Source organism: Vanessa atalanta, chromosome 30, assembly GCF_905147765.1.
Source record: "Vanessa atalanta chromosome 30, ilVanAtal1.2, whole genome shotgun sequence".
NCBI lineage: Eukaryota > Metazoa > Arthropoda > Insecta > Lepidoptera > Nymphalidae > Vanessa > Vanessa atalanta.
In genome coordinates, this window is record NC_061900.1 from 4,617,292 (window position 1) to 4,631,598 (window position 14,307).

The 14,307-nt window shown below is 41.9% G+C and overlaps 1 protein-coding gene across 9 annotated transcripts in view; it reads left to right on the plus strand.

The window, feature by feature from the left end:
• The window catches only part of LOC125075366, a 37,183-nt gene that overhangs the window by 14,621 nt on the left and 8,255 nt on the right, over positions 1-14,307 (plus strand). For 4 of the 9 annotated variants that reach the window (XR_007120201.1, XM_047687101.1, XM_047687102.1 and 1 more), the window contains exons 17-33: positions 63-151; positions 913-1,063; positions 1,159-1,279; positions 1,537-1,662; positions 1,725-1,819; positions 2,271-5,167; positions 6,055-6,134; positions 8,353-8,448; positions 8,911-9,012; positions 9,238-9,378; positions 9,981-10,085; positions 11,241-11,432; positions 12,257-12,651; positions 12,855-13,005; positions 13,171-13,318; positions 13,638-13,735; positions 14,183-14,299. Coding sequence is in view for 8 of the 9 variants with exons in the window: in XM_047687101.1 (XP_047543057.1) it covers positions 63-151; positions 913-1,063; positions 1,159-1,279; positions 1,537-1,662; positions 1,725-1,819; positions 2,271-5,167; positions 6,055-6,134; positions 8,353-8,448; positions 8,911-9,012; positions 9,238-9,378; positions 9,981-10,085; positions 11,241-11,432; positions 12,257-12,651; positions 12,855-13,005; positions 13,171-13,318; positions 13,638-13,735; positions 14,183-14,299 (5,104 nt within the window). In the remaining variant the exon portion in view is untranslated. Of the gene's footprint in view, positions 1-62; positions 153-912; positions 1,064-1,158; positions 1,280-1,536; positions 1,663-1,724; positions 1,820-2,270; positions 5,168-6,054; positions 6,135-8,352; positions 8,449-8,910; positions 9,013-9,237; positions 9,379-9,980; positions 10,086-11,240; positions 11,433-12,256; positions 12,652-12,854; positions 13,006-13,170; positions 13,319-13,637; positions 13,736-14,182; positions 14,300-14,307 lie in introns of all 9 variants that reach the window. The other 5 variants (XM_047687104.1, XM_047687109.1, XM_047687106.1 and 2 more) reach the window with 4 other exon arrangements.

Here is a 14,307-nt window from a genome sequence, read left to right on the forward strand (position 1 = left end):
ACTATCAATTATACGTACGTATCGTATTTTGTTCGTACTGACTGTTTGGTGTATTATTCCAGGCCTCCCGATACGTTCGAGGATCGTCTGAGCAAGTCGAACTCGGGTTTGGATATGAGCGACTCGAACTTCACGGATGACCTTGACGACAGTGAGTTGTGACTTTCATTTGGTTTTATTCAGATTTTTAGTTTAATCGCACAAAACTACTAATATTTAGTGGTTTTGCGCAAGTCAGTCTAGGTAGGTAGATATGCCAGACTGCCAAACAGTATTACTAAATACTGTTGTGTGTCGGTTTGAAGGATGAGTGGGCCGGTTTAACTATAGATGGGCACAAGGGAAACTTGGTCGATGGCGCTTTGGCTACGCGTACAGCTTCCATGTCTATGGGCAGTCGTACCATCGGTTCATTCCATTCGCTTAAAAAAAGTCTTATTTGCTTTATATAGTACTTCGAAATCGAAATCACGAGTCATTATTTTTAGAACTATAGTGGAAGCATTGGTTTGACAAGAGCCTGTATGATTCTTATGTAGATGTTATAATGTAACGTACTAGTTCTGGCCCGCTGCTTTGCTCTTCTATGTGAGGTAGTATGTGATCATGTAATTGGCGTGGCAAGATTTGAAAAGTATAAGTGGGAAAGATCGGGGCCGTCTAAGCTCATTCCAGTGTCCTAAAATCGAGGGGGGGGGGCTTCTTTTTTCAATTTACCCGTTTTTTTCTATTTCTAAACTTTATTCTTAAGGTTGAAGCGCGAGTTTTCTTTAATGGGGGTGGGCCCACGTTGCCTCGATCTCGATCGAGGATCTCGATAACTTGAAATTTTGCATATACAATTGAATTTTGACGTAACTGTGTGACGCGAACTAGTTTAAAGTGGTTGATCAGATAATATGTCGGCGGCAGGCTCGTCGTCGTCGCCGTCGTCGTCGTCGGGCTCGGGCGGCGGGCGCCTGTGCCGCTCCGTGCGGCGCCTCATGCGCTCCATCGCCGCCATCGAGCGCCTCATGGACCGCGTGCTGCGCCACTGCGACCGCTGGACCGACCGCGACGCCAGGTGCGCCTCTCCGCTTGGGCTCTGATGCTGGGCTGCTATATGGCAGAATTTGCAGAAAAAACAGTTCATTATAGTCGAATGTGTTTGTATCGTAGACGTCGCGTGCACGCCGGTCTGTCGGAAGTGGATCGCAAGCTGATGGCCATGTACCGACGTCTGCCCGACGTGCACCGACGACAGCTGCAGCTCTATCGGAAGCAGAAGAGGTTGTCCACGGTAGGATCGATAACTTTTCGTGGATAATGAGAAGGGTTAAAAATTGTATTTCTATTCTTTTGGGTAGCTTCCGCAATTCCTCGCAAGGCGTGAATATCAACTTACTGTATGAAAAATTATCATCAGTATCGACCAGTCAATTCACAATTAGAATCGGTCCTTCGAGCCGGACGTGTATTTTTTATCGAAACGAGCTGATTTAGCTTTCGTAGAGGAGGCACAGCGCAACAGCGGAGTGTAAGTGGAGCCCCCCGCAGGTGTGCACGCAGCTGGTGGGCGGGCCGGCGCCCGCGCCGCCGCCGCCCGGCTCGCCGCCGCCCGCGCCGGCGCACGCGCCGTGCCGCCTGCTGTGCCCCGAGTACCACCTGCAGCGCTTCAAGGAGGTGCGTGTGAGAGGCGCGGCGCGCGGGTCCGGCCGCCCTCTACCGCGAGCGTGTCGTTTCAGGTGCGGCGGAAGGTGATGCACATGCGGGACCAGCAGCTCTACTACCACCGGCTGCGGATGTGGCTCGAGGACCAGCTGCGGCAGGAGAGGGAGAGGTACTTCCTCTACGTTATAATATTATAGATGCGAAAGTAACCACTGAAAAATCAAACCACTGAACCGAATTTGACAATATTTTAGTCTCGTGACCTACCCCTAAAACGCGAGTGAGGTCGTGGGTGTTTCTCTAAAGTGAACTATACATTAATTTAAGTTATTTTAATACAGGGTATAATAATATCAATAATGTAATTTGCTAGTTTTTTCGTCCATTCTTTTCGGTCAAATCTACATTCGAAACCGGTAAAAGTTTGACATAATATTTAATCCATTGACATCATCATGACGCTTTAAGAGATAATTCTTGAATATAGAGTATTTTGATTTGAATCTATATTAAATCTTTCTCGGTTGAAAAGTTTTAAAATCGTTTTTTTTTAATCGATTTCATCATGGGTTAAGGTCAATGACATATTTCTAATACGGAATTTTGAAATTCGTTTCCAGCTTACCAGATTGCAACGTGTCCGACCTACCGAAACGGAAACGTCGTAATTTGAGTCCAAAATTACAGAAAATGGCGTCAGCTCCGAAACGAAAATTAAAACCTCAACTGTCCCAAGCGATCATAAAACCCCATAAAATATTACAAATGCTCAAAAGTAAAGTCTCCCACCACAACCAAGACATAAAATCCCCCTACAAAGAAATAGATAGCGCTAAATCAGAAGCGGAACCGCCGGAAGCGTTCCCGTTAGACAAGGAAGACAACATAAGCGATACGGAAACGATAGTAGGCGAAAGAGAGACGGGTGATATTTGCAAAGAGATGAAAGAATGTCTCGCTAAATTCGCTAATTTTGCACTGAATAGTCCAGAGGGAAATCCGAAGGACGAATACGAGATGCAAACAGACATTGACGGTAAATATCCCGATTCGGTGAGTCCGCCGTTGCAAGAAATGTCGCCGACCACCACCGAACCGATTCCAGTTTACACGCAAAAGTCTCAGAGGATCATAGCTGTTAATAAAATATTCAATAAAGACGATAAGGTTATTGATTTCCAGTCCCAAGTGCCGGATATTAATGTACCCCTGAATGCGAGAGCGAGGGATGCAAATGAAACGAAAGAGACGGACAATAACGAAGAGAGAGACGAAGACGACGTAGACGTGTTCAAATATGTAATATTCGGTTTGAAAATTAAAAAAGCAATGGAGGAATGTCAGAATATAATCAATTCATATAATAAGGATGCGAAGAAGAGGGACGATGACGAGCCTCCCACTCTAGAACAGATCGTCGAAGTCATGCTGACACTAGACAAGAATTCTGCGGAGTTTCTAGAAAAAATGGACGCAGACGATCCGATAGATATGAACGTCGCAATGTCGAAACTATCAGAGCTAGTCGAGAATATGCCCCAGACGTTGGCGAATATGCCGGAGATCGCATCGAAGTTGTCCGAATTCGCAAACGCCAGCACCGAACTACCAGAATTCGCGTCCATTATGAATAGTCTACCGGATGTCAATAACGACGCTCAATTGACGCCGGAAACGCTGAAACAGATTCGCGAACTGAAACTGTCGAAGCGTGACAACATTAAAGTAACTAAAAACACTGCCAAGCGTAAAATTAACCGGAGATACAAGACCGATGACGATGTCTTCGAATTCGAAGGTATCACCGAAATACTAAAAGACGAAGAAGATCTGCAGAACATTGTTAAGAACAAAAACAATAAGGACGACTTCAAAGATTTTCTATTTTCTACGTCAGCTCAAGTAGTTATTAATAAGGCTTTCGATTACCTCAAACAGAATAAGAGTCCGGAGCTATCGAAGTTTCTCGAAGAAGGCAAGGAACTACTATTCCTGCCGCGCAACAGTTTAAATACGGAAATGTATTCGAAGGCTTCGACGTTGTTCGATAATTCTGTGAAGGATGCTCTGAGTATGACCGAGTTACGGGATATCGTCAAATCGAGGTTCAATTCTTGGAAACACAACGTCGCAACCAAACTTAAAAGTATACCAATCGAGATATTAGAAAATGAAATTGAAATTATGTTAGACAAATTCTACTCGTCGATCCAAGACCTCGCGTCGAAACAGTGCAACAGCGAAAGTGATAAGATAATTGAAAAGATAGATGAACTGAATAGAAACAATGACGACTCAGATAACGAAGGGTGTTCGGCTTCAAAAGAAACACTCAAACAGATAAATAAATTACTGAGCACGTTCGCCGGTAACACTCTAGATTTGTTAATAGTTAAATTGTCGAAAATGTCCGACGATAAAAAGTCGGCTGTGAAAAGTCTCAAGTTTAAATATCTGGACGTCGTAAGACGATGTGCCGAGTCGCAGCAGCTCGTGACCTGGATATTTCTGGATCCAGAAATAGCTATCAATGTTATCCAGGAATTGACGGGATTAGAAGTAAGGAAGTTAGACAATGCTCCGGATTTTTCGACGATGTCGAACGATAGAAAGAAAGATTATTTCATGAATCGTTTGAAAGAAACGAATCGACAGTATATGGAGACATTACCCAAAAAAGGCTTAACCGGGGACGAATGGCTCGTTATGTTGTATAGATTAGAGCAATTGGAAGACATGTTGAGAGACTCGTTCTCGAAAATGGCTCCGCCCACCAAAGTCGTACAAACTCAAGCGAGCGAAGCAGAGATCCTTGCAGCTCGGGGTCTAAGCAAAATTATCGGCAAAGCGAACGTTAGAATCGTCAAGAAGACGAACCAGGAACCGCCGAAACCAGTCAAGAAAGAGGAATTACCGAATAACGAGGACGACGATAAAAAGTGCAAGAGTTACGCTCTTCTAGCGAAATGCGAAGCGGTACTGACTTCGAAGGGTGAAAAATCCCTCCTAGATAGTTTCAATGCCATAAAGTCTTACATAACGCAAGGCCTTCCCGTCCCAGAGACATATAAAAAACATGTAATCACAATATGTTCGAGCATCGACGCTAAATTGCTGGACATAGAGGAGACGCTGAAAACGGACGAAGTCGAAGCCGATTTAAAAGACAAAGACAAAGAGCTAGTGGCGAAATATTCAGCGCAGGCGCTCCGGAACGCGAAGCAGACGTTGAACGCGGTCGCCTTCAGGAACATGTCGAGGAACGGCCAGACGAAGTCGGAGAGCGACGTCTGCGATACACCGAAGAACAGCTGCAAGTGGACGAATGATTGTGTCTGTGACGCGTGTAAAGATTCCGACGTTTCGTCCGTGTGCTTGGGCGATATAGTGAAGTGCTACGATGATAAAAACAAGAGTGTCCTAGACGATAAGAAGAAGGAGAAGAAGGTGGTGCAGAAGCCGAAACAGCCGCCGAAGGCCTGCGAAAATGGGAGCCATCAGCAGCATGTCTGTAAAGGTGAGTTACACTAATACACTTTCTTCGGTTTGATGGTGTCAATATGAGCAGGTCTTCAATTATCATAGCTCTTCGCTTCCGTTCCGGTCACATTCCATTGAATAACTTTGGTTTTCTCTTGGGTAAAACACACTTACTCCTAATTGCAGAATATTTAACGTCGTAGAAGACACGTACCGTGTGATAATGGAGTGTGCTCGGAACGAGGCTGATAGAATATCTTTTTTACGTGTAATCAATTATTGCGGGGAAGTGGGGGCATGTAATAGTGTCCTAACTGACCCTCCTCTAAACCAGCGCAGGCTTTAATTAAGCAATGTATGTTTTGCAAGCACTATGAGGGTGGTGTTTTCTTAAAGAAAAAACCCTCTTTAAAATAGAACCAAATAACCATTTAAAATGCAATTTTTACTTAATTTAAATTCACACACGATTTCATTGAACACATCTCATCACTTGAAACACGCCCCTGCACGTAACTTAATCAACAGAACCCACGACGCGTGTAAATGTATCAGTCTTGTAAACACACAAGATACCTACTTCAGCAAAAGTGAAGGTGACTTCCAGGCAGGAGACATAACGTACATATATAATTGTATTTAACTAACACGACTGTATTTTTAGATATTGAAAAAGAGTAACTACTGAGTTTCTCGCCGGTTCTTCTCGGTGGAATCTACATTCCGAACCGGTGGTAGCTTTACTTTAAATAGTTTGTTAAATGACGATTCAAAAGTGCTTGTAAGAGCCTGCTTGATTTGATTTGATGAAGTCCACGCTTCATTCGCAAGTTTCTGGTGTCTAACGAATGTACTACAGTGCCATTGACATTATCAATCTGAGTATCGATAAAAATATAAATAAATAATTGTTGTATTTCACAGTTGGCCACGGAAGCTGTGCTGGCGAGGGTCCCGCCGACCAGCCCTGCAACTGCTGCTATTGCACCGTATTCGGACATGCGGTAATTGTAACTCTCTTTCTCTTCTTCTTGAATGTGAGATAACTCGCCCGCACTAATGTCTCGTTAGTCTAGCGGCTCGCGAGGCTGCAGATCTCGAGGTCTTTGTTTCAAATCCCGGGTCGTGCACGTGGCTGTGGCTTTTATATTTTAATAAAATGAAATTCCTTCATTTAATATATAATCACACTTGTCTATTGATCTTTAAACGACTAAAGAAACTCTGTGGTTTCTTTTTAATATCAATTTGTGTTTATTATGTAACGTCACTCAAGGGACTCTGTGAGAAATGGAGAGAATAAAAAACTGTACTAGAAAAAAAAAAAACGTTTATCTCAGACTTGTCTTAGTAATTAGATAAAACAAGCCTTATTTGAACGCTATTACGTACGTTCTGTTATTATCGTCTGACGTCTTTGGCTGTACCAGTAATTTTGTTGTAATTTTATCACTTATACATAACTTACTAGTACTTTTTTAATAATTTTTGCTGCTTCCAAAGCTTTATCGCGCAAGCAATCATAATATGTAAACTGAAGAGCAGATTTATTCGAAAGTTCGGTATGTATGATGCCGACAGTTCATTACGGGCTAGGGCGACAAAGGAACGTACACGTCCATTAGCATTAGCATTAGCAGCCTGTAAATTTTCCCACTGCTGGGCTAAAGGGCTCCTCTCCCTTTGAGGAGAAGGTTTGGAGCATATTCCACCACGCTGCTCCAATGCGGGTTGGCAGAATACACATGTGGCAGAATTTCGTTGAAATTAGACACATGCAGGTTTCCTCACGATGTTTTCCTTCATCGCCGAGCACGAGATGAATTATAAATTATTAAGCACATGAAAATTCAGTGGTGCCTGCCTGGGTTTGAACCCGAAATCATCGGTTAAGATGCACGCGTTCTAACCACTGGGCCATCTCGGCTCACACGTACACGTCCGCGCTGTTTTTACTATTTTTGGCGAATGAGAAAAAGGTTTTTTATAATTCAGTGTGTCGTTATTGAGATTGGGTGTAACGCTATATAGAGTGTATCATTGTACGGAAGACGAGCTGAACCAACCAAAGTCGAGGGATTTCGACGCTTTGGGGAGTTTGTCGTTAAATCGAGTGGCGTTACATGGAGTTCACACTGTGTATATATTCAATATCAAAGAGAAATGCCCTATTAATATATTATAATCTATCATTCGTCAAAACATTAAAAAAATAAATAACACAAGTATTTTTTTTTTTATGGCATTGGTTGGCGGACGAGCATATGGGCCCCCTGATGGTAAGTGGTCACCACAGCCCATAGACAAAGGCGCTGTAAGAAATATTAACCATTCCTTACATCACCTTGGGAACTAAGATGTTATGTCCCTTGTGCCTGCGATTACACTGGCTCACTCACCCTTCTAACCGGAACACAACACTACAGTGTACTGTTATTAGGCGGTAGAATATCTGATGAGTGGGTGGTACCTACCCAGACGGGCTTGCACAAAGCCCTACCACCAAGTAAAAATTAATTAAAGTAACAATTATATACAGCAAAATAACAAAAACATTAAAGAACTCACATCATAAGCAACCGACTATTCAATTCTATCTCTCATGTCAACTAAAGATGGCCGCCTCGCCGCCCGCGTGTCATATATTTTCTTATGCCACGTCGTCTGTCCGGTGACGTCACTTCCCAAGCCACGTCACTCAGCCTTCGTTCAACAATATAATGAATTATAACTCGGAAGTTTAAAGTTGTCAGGGTTAAGTCTCCCGTGCTCTGAAGAGCACGTGAAGCTATTGGTTCTGCGTCTGAGGGAGGGAATGGGTACTGCACGTTTGTTTGTGTACATTTGCGCACAAGAGTATCTACCTTGTTAGTTATTCTTCATTACGAATGGTATTGGTGTGGCATTGATGGTGCATTGCCACCAATCTGTATGAGTAGTACACCAGGTAGACCATTTGGTCGTCCGCTTACCTATAATAAATGTCCTTGGAATCTGCTATATTCGAATTCTAAATTCAAATTTATACTTTCTTATTGTTAAAATTGTACCGTTAGGAAAGAAATACCTCATACCCGAGAAGTACCGACGACAGATAGTCATCGGGCTCTTTTTTTCTTGTCATTTTTTTTTGTTAACAATGATTAATTATCGAATTGTGAAAGTAAACAGAGGTCGCAATACCTTAAATAAATATATGAAATTTAATTTGATTAATTCCAGCCGCCATTAACGACACCGGTGCCGCGTAACTTCAACGAGACGAGGGAAAGATTACGATCTATATTAAATAAGAAGAAACAGAAATGTAAAACAAATGTATGTATATTTTGATTATTACTAACCGCGCGTGGTTTCTCACTTTAACGAATTAACCACAGACCCCCCCCCCCCTCTAACACATCATGCAACGCAGTGTGATGTTATTTAATCTCGATAAATGAGATAAATGTCTAACCTTTCAGAATAACCCAGTAACTTTATATTAGTTCGATTCTGGATTCGAACTGGAGACCTTGGCGATCTGCAGACTCATGTATTAGCTTTTGGACCGACAAGGATGTTTAATATAACTAGCTTTATATCCCAATACGTCAATATGCCCCCCCCCATTTCTTCTTAAAGTTTAGTTATCAATATCTTTACGTAATAAAACTTTTTTTTTTGTGTTATTGTCTGATGTGTATCATGTTTGTAGAATACGGTATATATTCAAATTGCTTGTCAATGTTATATGTGAATGTTGTGGAGGCGCGTGTTTGTACGTAATCGTTTTCGCAGGGAGAAGTTGATTCTACCCCCGAGCGGTCGCCTCCTCAGCTGCCATCGGCTCCGCAAACTCCCCAAGCCCCATTGACCCCGCAGCAGTCTTCGACACCACCAGTGAGTGCACAACCAGTATAATTTTTTTACTGAATAGAGTTCTTTAGAGTAAATATTATATATTGCTAATTGCCAAAACGACTATTTTTTAAATTCAATCCGAAAAAAAAAAATTAAGTCTTTTTTTTTAAAAACTGCACATGATGAAGCTTAATTGAAAAGACAGGCCATTGATACATTAGTCTGTGAAAGCATACTGTATTAATTAGTAATGAATATTCACAGGCTCTTCCCAAGACTCTTCCGCCGACGCTGACACCTGCGCAGGCGCAGCAGAAGCGGCAGGCGATCGAGAATCAACAGAAACAGTTAGCTGATAAAATGGCGAAGATGGTTGTGACTGAGAAACCGGAAATTAAACCAAAGGTTATTTTATAAAATGTATTTAGTTGAATTCTTGTAAAATAACATATTCGTCTTCATCTTCTGAAACAGTCCTGAGTCACTATCCCCTTGGGGATATCCCTACCACAAACGCGTCTTATCTAAATACACTGACACACATCTCACAGCCCAAGTTGGCAAGTCTAGCAGGTTGCACAGGAATTATTTATGTAATGTTGATAAGTACTAAAAGAGGATTTATCATAATTCGATTTTCTTGTTTAGATTTTTCCTCAGTTAATGCTGGCAAACGGAAAGTAGTATCTGAATCTAGAAACTTCCAAGGAGTTTTTGGTTGCAAGAACTTTTTTTTTTCAATTTCAGTATTTAAATTAAAAAATCATTTCGTTTAGAACTTTGCCTTAATTAATGTTTGAAGTTACTAGTAATTCAACAGTTCGGTAATTCGGCTTCTATTTTTAGAGAAAGAGGTAGTCGCTGGATTGTTTTTGAAGTATAAACTTACCTTACTTAACCCTTAAAGGGATTACATAAATGATCTTTCAAGAAGGTTTTGAACTGCTATAAGACATCGTTGTATAATGTAATTATGTTTAGTAGTGGTTCATTAGATATGGTTTTAGTTGCAGGCGCTCCAGCGCTCGATACCCGTCCAGGTGAATATGCAGGCAGCGTTGAAGGCGGAGGGGAAGGTCAATGCGAACGCAATGGAACAGATACGATTGCAGGTAACTATGCTTATAGTATAAACGCAATGCAAGCCCGTCCGGGTAGGTACTAGTGCTGCATATCGATAGACTATCGATAGTATTGTCACGTGTCAATACTATTGATAGTATCGATAGTTTTGTGCTATCGATAGCCAGTAATTTCCGATAGTATTACTTTCTCAAGATAAGTAATTTAGTAGGCCAACTTAATGTATATTTAAATAAATGAAATTAAATTTACAACAATATTTGTTTTTAGAATTAAGACATTTTGTGCGGAATAAGGAATAATGAAAAAAATTACTGACTATCGATAGTCCAAAACTATCGATACTATCGATAGTAGCAATAGTATCGCTACTACCAATAGTATTGCTTACAGCGAACTAGCGATACTATCGATAGTATTGCCACTATCGATAGTATTGCTCACGGAGAGCTATCGATACTATCGATAGTATCGATAGTATTGATCAATACATACTATCGATAGTACTATCGATATCCTGAATAGTTTTCGAGGTCAACTATCGATAGTTTTAACTATCGATCTGCAACGCTGATTTAAAACTATATTTAAACTCGAAACAATAGTAAAATCAGAAATCACATAACTGACACCAGTGAAATTATCTTGACAGCGCGATTTAACAGAAAGCACAACGCCATCTATTGGTATAAAAAACTACATCGGTATTTGACTCGGACGCATAACATCCATTATCTATACATATAATAAAATTGGAGTGTCTGTTTGTAATTTTAAAATAACCGCGTTTTACTGAATGCATATGTATGTATACACGGTACATATACCTAAATAACATTTTTTACAATTTTTGTCTGTCTTTCTGTCTGTTTTGTTCCGGCTAATCACTGGAACTAAAATTTTTACGGGACCGTCACTGGCAGATAGCCGAAACAATAAGGAGTAACTTAGTCTACTTTTATTTTCGAATTATATTTAAAATAATAGTAAAGCCACGCTTTTTTATTAAAATCAAACGCGCACGAAGCCGCGGTCACATCTATTTATAAATTCATTCATTCATTAAATAAAATAAATTTTATCTTTAATCTTTTACTTAATGTCTTATTGATTAAACTTATTATATTAAAAAAATAGTGTATCATCACAAATTTGAGCTAATGCCGATGAATTAAAAATTGTAGCATTACAAACAGCAGCAGCAGCAGGCTCAAATGCAGCAGATGCAGCAGCAGCAGCAAGCCCAACAGCAGCAGCAAGGGCAACAACAGCAACAGCAGCAGCAACAGAATAAACCGGAACCGATATACGACTTGCCGATACACAACAAACCAACTCTAACGCCGGAACAGCAACAGCAGATCAGAGAACAGCAGGTGTGTTGAGATAACTATATCACTTGGCAAATAACTTGGGTGACTTAAAATAGGGCGTGAAGAGGCATCTTGTGGGCTTCCATGGCGAGGGCGACTAGTGCGGTTCATTCTTGCTGACTGTACTAGTCGTCTTCGCGTTTGGACACTATTTCCACTTACCATCATGTGGAATAGAGTCATATGCGGACCCGGGCAGTATATATATATATATATATATATTTTGATTTTAAGAAATGCTTGGTAGTAGGGTTTTCTGTAAGCTTTGGTAGGTACCACCCATTTATCAGATATTGTACCGCCAAACAGCAGTAATCGGTATTGTTGTGTTCCGGTTTGAAGGATGCATCAGCTAGTGGTAACTACAGGCACAGGGGACATAACATCTTAGTTCCCAAGTTTGGTGGCGCTTTGGTGATGTAAGGAATGGTTAATATTTCTCACAGCGCCGTTGTCCCATATGCACGACTGCCAACCTATGACATAAAAGATAAACTAACACCAACCATAGGAGTATTTCCTATTAACAACATTGACATTTAACTGAGACGATATCATTGGTCAAGAGCTTGATAATAACGTATGGTGTCCATTCTGGATACGCGAAAAAAATGCATTTTAAATATTGGTGTGTGTTATTGGAACTTTTAAAGTAGTACGAACTAGTAGATAAGCTGAAAATTATATTGTAAATAAATATGACGTCATGGCGAACTGTTTGTAGCGCATAATATAGTATCTTGCTCTAAGGGTTGTTACAAGATTATAATAGGCTGTAGTGAAAAAAAAACATGTAGATTGAAAACCGTACTTTTTAAATTTAACAGCAAGAAAGGCACGACGCACTGATCCGACAACGTCAGATGCAGCTTCATAAACAACATCACCTGCAGCAACAACAACTGCTACAAAAGGAATACCAGATGAAACAGCAGCAGAAACAATTATTAAAACAACAACAACAACAACAACAACAACAACAGCAGCAGCAGCAGCAGCAGCAACAACAACAAAAGCAGCAACAGCAACAACAAAAACAGCAGCAACAACAAAAACAGCAGCAACAACAACAACAGCAGCAGCAGCAACAACAACAGCAGCAGCAGCAGCAGCAGCAACAACAACAGCAACAGCAAATGCGACAGAGTCGACAGCAACAGAACACTGCTTCGATATCAAGTAGAGATACTAGCGTGTTCTCAACGAGCTCCGGGTGTTCAGGGTGAGTTCTCGAATTTAAAACATTTTTAAAAATGCTTTAAACGTAATTCTTAAATGTTCTAAAGTTTAAAACACACCGATTGAATTGAATACATAAAAAAATAAAATTAATAATAATTAAACCAAAAAAATTTGTTCTCATATAAATATGGATTTTCTTTTGTTCGTCTGTTGAAGTTTTTATAATCTTGTTTTCTTTTTAAGTGGCTCGTGTTGGCGAGGTCGCGGTGGTTGCAATAACAGGGCGGAGGACCCTCGCGATCTGGACGCGCTCCTGCAGTACATCGAGGGTCCAGCGAGGCACGTGGACAGGGGCAAGAAACGAGCGAAGAAGCAGCGGCAGAAAGCTAAGAAGGTAGGGGGGGAGCGTGGTCAATTTAAGTAATTTAGTCTTACGTTATATATTTAAATAATGGCCGACTGCCTCGTCGGCTTAGTGGCTAGATGTAAAGTCGGAGATTCCTGATCCTGGGTTTTTCTGCAAGCGATTTTTGACTTTGATGGTTTCCCGCGCCCGCAGACGGAGTCGCGCCTGCTGAGCCAGCTGGAGCAGCTGCGGCGCGAGCTGTGCGACGCGCGCGCCACGCACGCGGCGCTGCACGGCGCGCACGCGGCCGCCGCGCGCGACCTGCACGCCGCGCGCGCCGCGCTCGCCGCGCGCAAGCGAGGTCGGCGCCCCCCCCACCCCCGTGTTGTACTTAGAGCCACTTACGGGCCGCCTAGCGATGTATAACGTCGCAGGATCGAGTCTGACCCCCCTGTGTTATTGTCTTCCCCATTTCTAACACAAGTGATAAGCTTAAAAAAAGGGGTAAAGCGGAATATTAGTAATTCCTTAATTAGTTAGGGACATTGCTACCATTTTGTTTTCATTTTTTTTTTTTATTTTAACAGTATGTTTTTCTATTGGCAATGCGAATGGCAATTATATATTTGGTAGTGAAATATCCTCAGTCGGTTCGTTAAACGTCCATGCTTAACCGACAGGCAAGAAGCAGAAATTAAATCCGGCCCAGCAGGCGAAAATGCAACTGGTGGCGGAGCAGCTCGGGGACTGCACGACTCTCGTCAATACAACGGCCAAGGTAAGGATATCGTGCGATGGTCGTCTTGATCACGGGTTACAATAACATATCTACGCCCCTTCCTTCGTCAAAGGAGAGGGAAATGCTCGTCTCGGTTTAGACCTTATCAATAATCTTATTGGAACGAAGTTCTTTTACGCGGCTTAGAGTTCATTGAACTGGCAAAAAATGTCCTGTAAAGAAAAAGCGTTATTCGTCCATACGATCATTCTCTCTTTATTTCACATGTCATACAACATAATAAACTATATAATCATTTAATAGAAAAAAAAATGTCCCACTGAGTTTCTTTTCCCGGTTCGTCTCAGGTACTTTCTTCTCCGAACCGGTGGTAGTGTTTAATCTGACGATCAGCAAGTGAGCGTAGTGCTTTGATATCTTTTGTTTTTATGACAATTTAATCTCTCGTCTGTTACTTAATAATAATCAGTCCGTCCGCGCTTGCAGGAGCTGTCGGCGGCGGAGCGGCGCGTGGCGGAGCTGGCGCGGCGGCTGGCCGAGTGCCAGCGCGGGCTGGCCGAGGCGCGCGCGCTGCAGGGCGCGCCCGCCGAGCGCCCGCGGACGGTGCGCAC